At 35.8% G+C, this 8092-nt stretch overlaps 1 protein-coding gene across 1 annotated transcript in view; it reads right to left on the bottom strand.

The window, feature by feature from the left end:
* Positions 1-624: 624 nt before the first annotated feature.
* Positions 625-8092, bottom strand: part of LOC126824019 (uncharacterized) — a 35472-nt gene continuing 28004 nt past the window's right edge. Inside the window, exons 28-31 of the mRNA XM_050553119.2 lie at positions 7513-7683; positions 6340-6534; positions 5543-5728; positions 625-4414 (exon numbers count right to left, since the gene is read on the bottom strand). Of these exons, the coding sequence (XP_050409076.2) occupies positions 4163-4414; positions 5543-5728; positions 6340-6534; positions 7513-7683 (804 nt within the window). The 3' untranslated portion in view covers positions 625-4162. The remainder of the gene's footprint in view (positions 4415-5542; positions 5729-6339; positions 6535-7512; positions 7684-8092) is intronic.

Here is an 8092-nt window from a genome sequence, read left to right as displayed (position 1 = left end):
TAATGGGCGTGGTTTCGAATCCCCGGTTGTACGTGACAAAGAGCAGGATCGCATGTCCAACCTCATGAGTTTTCTTAGGGTCCTCCGGTTTCCTCCCACTGCTAAAGACCCCTACGCGCAAGTGAATTATTGAAATAAAATTGAACCATGTGTTAGTCCCAAGATGACCTAGTTTGTGTCAAGTGGTTGTTAAACCCCATTTCTCTCTCTCCATTTTGGAATGATATTCTTTTTAGAGATTCAACTTCAACAAGATTATAGTTTTTATAGGATTCAGAATCCTTCTTGACGATTAGCGACTATAATGAAGGGATTCAATTCAAAGCATAATGCTACCTAACATGATGAAGATATTTCTTACAGATAAAATTGCGATCCAGACTCAAGTCCCTGTTCTCTTAGTGCAGAAATCAGAGTGGAATTATGACATTGAAAATGTTTAAGCTGTGCCGATTGGTGGATATATTATATTCTTATTCAGTCATACATGGTCTTTCAAACAGGAGGGGGGGGGGGGAGACCGAATGGTTAGCATGTGCGCTTTGTAACGTAAGGTCTGTCATTGAATCAACTGGCCTGGTTGACAGCAATGAATAAAATCTTTATACAAAAATCCAATTTTTGTTTGACAATAGTTTTATTTATTTACTAAGACCAATAAAAAAATCTATAACAATAAAATAATCAGGGTAAAATAAGAGAAAGTATAAAAAGTAACAAAGTATAAAATAACAAATTACCCACCCTACTAATCACCAACAAGCTTTCTTTCTTCTTTATTGATTCCGGGGGTTGGATGGCTGAATGGTTAGCGCGTGCGTGCTGTATCATAAGGTCTGTCCTTGAGTGAGTCAACTAGATTCCCCGGTTGTTCGTGACAAGGACTAGGGTCGCCTGTCCAACCTGGTGGGTTTTCTCCAGTTTCCTTGCACTGCTAAAGAACCCCCCCCCCCACCAGGTATTGCAAGAAGAGACCGAAAAGGAAAAATATGTCATTGAGTCAAGTGGTGTGGTTTCGATTCCCCCGCTTTGATGTGACAAGGAGTAGGGTCGCCTGTCCAACCTCGTGGGTTTTCTCCAGGTCCTCCGGTTGTAAATAGATATTGACAAAATTATGGAAATGAAATGAAATGAAATGGGGTTTAACGTCCTACTGTTCTGCTCCTATACTGGGCTAATGAAGACGGGCATACGCCATACAGTGTGCTATGAGGGAAATTTTGCCCGGGCAGCGGCACTATCGCCTACTCTTATATCGGATTCCAACTGCCAAGGGATCTTTTACGTGCATTCCAATGTTTACACGGGACCTCGGTTTTTCGTCTCATCCGAAGGACTAGACAGCTGTCCTTGTCAGGCCCTCCGTCCTGCATCACTGACAAGGGGAAACCACGTCGGAAAATCTGGATGACAAAATTATGGATAATTGAAATATCTGTTCTTGTCGGTGATCAGTAGGACTTCATACTAATAACTAATTAATACATGGAATAACAAGTTTAATTAAACATATATACATTATGCAAGAGCTAAATCTGTCTATTGCAAGTCTTTCTTTAGGCAATACAACCTCGTGGCTTTTCTCCGGGTCCTCTGGTTTCCTCCCACTGCTAAAGACCCCTACGCGCAAGCGAATTATTGAAATAACAAAATTAAACTGTGTGTTAGTCCCGAAATGACCTAGTTTGTGTCGAGTGGACGTTAAACCCCATTTCTCTCTCTCTCTCTCTCTTTAGGCAATAAATGTTATCTAAATTATTAATTAGATATTTATTAATAAAACAAGACTATAATCAACTCTCGATGGCATCGGATACTCAAGATTTTAACTAGATCAGAACAGTTCGCCATTTAAAAATTTAATTTAAAAATGGGAAAGCGAGGCTAAGTCGCGAATATACAAGTGCCCTGGTTACCACTATGCACACATCTTGTCAAAACTACAAACGGTGGAAACTTGTCTCAGAATAAAGTAATTTGATTGAAATTTTCAATATTTTTATTTTACATTATCTATTTTTGAACTATTATAGCAAGAACGGTCAACTCTTTATCTAAATCTTACATAATGGATCTTTAATACATGTAATAACTAATTAATACATGACTAACTAATGAATAACAAGTGTAATTAATACTAATAATTAAAGATACATTATGGGAAATTAGATAACAAGTTGGCAGTTCTCACTATAATAGTTAAAAACTAGATAATGTAAAGGCAATTTGCTGAAAATTTCAGTCAAATTGATCCACTATGAACCGAGAAATAAGCGATCAAAGTTCCGCATAGCCTCGGTCATCATTTCTAAAGTCGGTACAACAAAAATCATTATCCATTTAATCGTTAAATCGAGAAGGAAAGTTATGCAGCAAATCAGATCATAATCCAACAATTATCGCAGGCTAGCGTCGACATCGAGAGTTGATTATGGTCTGGATACGTTAATTAATGTCTAATTAATAGTTTATATAACATTTCAGGCCTAAAGAAAGACCTGCAATAGGCAGATTTAGCTCTTGCATAATGCATGTTTAATAAATACATGTAATTCTATAAAATATAATTTACAAGAGATATATGTAAAAGAGAATTGACAAGAGGAACTTGTTGAAACGTAGTGTGAAATGAACTCGGTGATTGTTTTCCATATAAATTTGTGTTTTTATATTATATGTTTAATTACTAAATGCCGTTTAAGGATTTCAAGAGAAATGTATATTGACATTATCTGGACCAATAAAATTAATATACACACAGGAAACTGGTTTTAACATTTTCTTTTCAAAGTTAAGGTGGGGGACAGGGGACGGACACATGCGCTTTAGATCATACCGGACTGTACTTAGTAAAGTGGTGTAGATTCGATTCAAGGCATGTACATGACAAATATATGTCTTCAAAAGGGATGATGGGGGTTGGGTTGGGTAGCCAAGTGGTTTGATGCATGTGCTTTAGTGCTTTTGATTCCTGCCATGTACATGACAGACATTTGCCCAGGATATTGTTATATTCATGATCGTTATTTAGTTATACTATCAGGAAGTAATCATTCAAACACTAAACTAATGCGCTATTTAGATGCTTAAATAATGCTAGTTTGAACTTTTGTAATCTGAATGCAAATGACCAGGAACATGGGGGATGTGGTATTGTATTAGACATTTCACTGCATTAGATCTAAATGTATGGAATAGCACATCCGACAAAATGTCACATGGTTCAGTTGCTTAAGTCATTATTTTTGGCAAAGATAATACTCCATAGATCTAAATTTAAAGGGATTTAACTGCATTAGACCTAAATGTATGGAATAGCACATGTTACTTGTGTCATTATTTTTGGCAAAGATGTTACTCCATAGATGTCTAAATTTAAAGAGATATAACTGCATTAGATCTCAATGTATTTGAGAAAATATTACTTTGTTGTTAGATGTCAAACATGTCACTTAATACATCTGAATCTAAAATGGATGATAAAAAGGATAAGGGTTACTGAGATTGTCACTCCAAACATCTAAATCTCAAGCACTGATGCCACAAGATGGATGGTGAAAATGGTAAGGATTGTTTGGCCGAGTGTTATCCTGGGTGTTATCTGTAATGCTGGGTATTATCTGTAATGCTGAGTGTTATCCTGGGTGTCATTTGTAATGCTGGATAATATCTGTAATGCCAAGTGTTGTCCTGGGTGTTATTTGTAATGATGAGTGTTTTCAGGGAGTTATCTGTAATGCTTGATGCTAACTGTAATGCTAGGGTTATCTGAAATGCTGCCTGTTATCTGGAATGCTAGATATTATCTGCAATGCTAGATGTGTGATCCTGGGTGTTATTTGTAATGCTGGGTGTTATCTGTAATACTAAGTATTATCTGTAATCCTGAGTGTTATCTGTAATGTTGGGTGTCATCTGTAATGTTGGGTGTTATCTGTAATACTAAGTATTATCTGTAATCCTGAGTGTTATCTGTAATGCTGGAAGTTATTTGTAATGTTGAGTGTCATTTGTAATGCTGTGTGTTATATCTGTAATGCAAGTGTTATCTGTAATGCGGGTGTTATCTGTAATGCGGGGTATTATCTATAATGCTAGATGTTATCTGTAATGCTGGGTGTTATTTGCAATGCTGGGATTTATCTATATATAATGCTGGGTGTTATCTGTAATGTGGTTTAGAAAGATAATAGTCATCTTCACTAACCATGGCTCGAATGGCCTTAGGTGGATGATGGTAACGATTAGGATTGTCTAATTGTGTGGAAGCAACACTCATTGGTCGATTTCCTGTATTCGTTTCTACGGAAACGATGTCTGCTTCTGCTGCGGGACTGATATTATGAACGTCGCCTGCTATTGTATCTTGAATGGCTTTAATCATGTGGTTTATTTCATCTAACACCTGTAATGTCTGAAAAAAAAATACAAATACAGGTACTTTACAAGATACGTCGTAACATCATTGTACATATATACAGCATGATAAAACACAGGTAAATTACTAGTATACATCACAATAAATGAAAATTAAAGTCAAAACAATTTACAGATATAAATTATTAGTATACGCCATGAGAAAGTACAGGTAAATTAAAAGTATATACCCTGGCACAGCACAGGTAAACAGTATACAGCATGACAAAATACAGGTAAATTACTCTCATACACCAAACCAAAAAACTACTAGTATACACCATAACAAAATAAATGTAAATTACTAGTATACACCATTACAAAATAATGTTAAATTACTAGTATACACCATGACAAAATACAGGTAAATTACTAGTATAAATCATGACAACATACATATAAATTACTAGTATACACCATGACAAAATACATGTAAATTACTAGAATACACCATGACAAAATAAAGGTAAATTACTAGTATACACCAAAACAAAATACAGGTAAATTACTAGAATATACCATGACAGAATACAGGTAAATTATTAGTATACACCATGACAAAATAAAGGTAAATTACTAGTATATACCATGAAAAAATACAGGTATATTACTAGTATACAGCATGACAAAATACAGGTAAATTACTAGTATATACCATGACAAAATACAGGTAAATTACTAGTATACACCATGACAAAATACAGGTAAATTACTAGAATACACCATGGCAAAATAAAGGTAAATTACTAGTATACACCAAAACAAAATACAGGTAAATTACTAGAATATACCATGACAAAATACAGGTAAATTACTAGTATACACCATGACAAAATACAGGTAAATTACTAGTATACACCATGACAAAATACAGGTAAATTACTAGTATAAATTACTAGTATGCACCATGACAAAATACAGGTAAATTACTAGTATGCACCATGACAAAATACAGGTAAATTACTAGTATAAATTACTAGTATGCACCATGACAAAATACAGGTAAATTACTAGTATGCACCATGACAAAATACAGGTAAATTATTTGCTGAAAATGGAATCCTGTGATAAATCTGTCAATGATGAAATAAAGAGAATAATATGAACTCAAGATAAATCTACATACCTCTTCATCTGCGACTGGAAACGTTTCTTGTGAATGTTTGTCCTTTTCTGTCACAGTTTTTAATTTATCGAGAATTATTTCAGGTAATTCGTCAGCTGCCATAGATATTCTCCATTCACACACATCGTTTAACTTCTGTTCAAAAGCTCGAGTCATTTTACTCAGTGTTGTACTATCCAATGGTTCCTGCAAATAAATAAAATAATTTCTAATTATAAAAATAAATCTGGTAGCTGATTTGGTGTAAGGTATAATGGTACCTGGAAGAAAATAAAATAATTTCCGATTTTAAAAATAGCACTTAAGCCAACTTTGTTTAAGCCTCTTTGTCCAACAATGCACCATAGAGTACATAATAATAATAATCGTTTTCTAAAGCGCTGAACATTCAGACAGTGGCGCTTTACAAATGTAGATATGATTATAAAAAACAAATTGACCCATTTACTAAAAAACAAGGCTTTTTATCAGCCATATTGAAACAGGTCAACCATTCCTTTAAAGGCTAGCCGGGTTGGATGTCCAAATGGTTAGAGTGCGTGTTGTATCATAAAGTCTGTCATTGAGTCAACTGGCGTGGTTTCGACTCCCCGGTTGTACATGACAGGGAGTGGGTTTTCTCTGGGTCCTTTGATTTCCTCCCACTGCTCAAGACCCCTACATGCAAGTGAATTATTGAATTAAAATTGAACCATGTTAGTCCCAAAATGACCTAGTTTGTGTTGAGTGGACACTAAACCCCATTGCTCTCCCTCTCCTCTCCCTCTGTTTTAAGGCTATATATAAAAATACCCTACCTTTTTACCAATGGTGGAGTTCGCGAAACTGTTGACTTCGGTACCTACATCTGATTCCATGAGATTCAGCCATTTAATATATTCTATATTATATACTGTTAGATCTTTTAATGACGTACACAGACAACGGACATATTCCGCTTGACCAGCCATAGAATGTAACATTCTCCAACTATCCACAATATGATCACTTCTCTAAAACAAAAAAAATAAATTAAAATTTATAAAAATACATTTTTATTATATAACAGAGCTTTCACTTTAAAAAAAAATTCCATATTAGTTGTAGAAATATTGGCAAAAATGCCAATCTGATTATAACACAGATCCTATTTCATTTCATTTTTTATAGTTCAAAATTTTGTTTTACTTGTCTTCACAACATTAGGATCTAGAAGAGTTGTTATATAACCCGCGCTCTGGTTAATGTGAGGGATTTGGCATTGAAACGGTCTGTTACGATGAGTTCTTGGCGTGCGATGCATGGAACTCTGGGTAAACCACTAGAACCGTCAACGCTAGTTTATTAATCAATGTCTGACATCATCGGGTCAAAAGCCGCTTGTATGACCTCTGATGCGACCTCCCACTATAACCGGTCAGATCTTCATGTGGCGTAGGCCATCAAAAGTATAAAAAAAATGAAACGCAATGTTGATCTGTATTTTAACCAGATTGCAAAAATGCAGGATTGAGGGGTTCTCTAAAATAAAAAAAAACCAGAAAAGAATAGAATCTTGTAAAATTAGAGAAGCTGCTTTAAAATAGCTGTCGAGAATTATCTGTTTATTTCATAAAATGTTGTTCTACCCTCTTTTGCACATCTTCTGCAAAATAACACTAACTCAGCAAAGTCAAACAACATTTTTTAGCCTTTTGAAGTTATCTTAAATCTTATATCAGTGAGGGGGGGGGGGGGGGTGGATGGCCTAATGGTTAATGCGTGCACGTTATATCATAAGGTCTGTCATTGAGTCAACTGGCGTGGTTTTGATTCACAGGTTGTACATGACAAGTAGTGGGTTTTCTCCGGTTCTTCCGGTTTCCCCCTAATTCTAAAAGATCCCTACCTGCCAGCAAATTATTGAAATAAAATTGAACCATATGTTAGTCCCGCAATGACCTATATCTCTCCCCCTATATCATTGAGTTTTAAACAATTTATTATCATACCTGATACATGACAGACTTCAGTAATAATAACCTGTGAACTTTCAACCAATCACAGTGCTCCTTGGCTCGTGTCATTTCTTCATTAAGATGTAAACAAACAGCTCGTATATTGGGTTCACTCATCGGATCGCCTGAACGTGGTGGACCACCATTTTGAAAATGAAAGGCAGACTGAAAAATTGAAGATTGGCAGCTGCATTCACAACTACAGGTGTGGACCCATTCTCCCATGCAATTCTCGCTATCCAGCATTAGACTTCAATAGATATTAGTAGAGGTTAGGGCTAAATCTATTTGTTAAGGCCAGCTCAATTTTCATCAAGGTCGCCGAGATGTAAATAAGGTTAGGGCACTTGATTTGTTGGCGAAATTGTAGGTTAGGGTTAGGGTAAGCATTGAGGCTAGGTCCAGGGTTAGGGTTGGGATTAGTGCTAGCCCTGTTTACATCTCGTGACCTTTGACCAAACTTGAAGTTGGCATCATCCATTAGATCTAATCTAGAGGTTAGTGTGAATTACAAGGGAGGACAACTCTGACTGGGAGGATGGTGTGAACCCACAACCAGCATGTCCCAGATTTC

The sequence above is a fragment of the Patella vulgata genome, chromosome 6 (assembly GCF_932274485.2).
Source record: "Patella vulgata chromosome 6, xgPatVulg1.2, whole genome shotgun sequence".
Lineage (NCBI taxonomy): Eukaryota > Metazoa > Mollusca > Gastropoda > Patellidae > Patella > Patella vulgata.
Note: the sequence above shows the minus strand (reverse complement) of the source record. Positions and strands in the feature narration are given on the sequence as shown.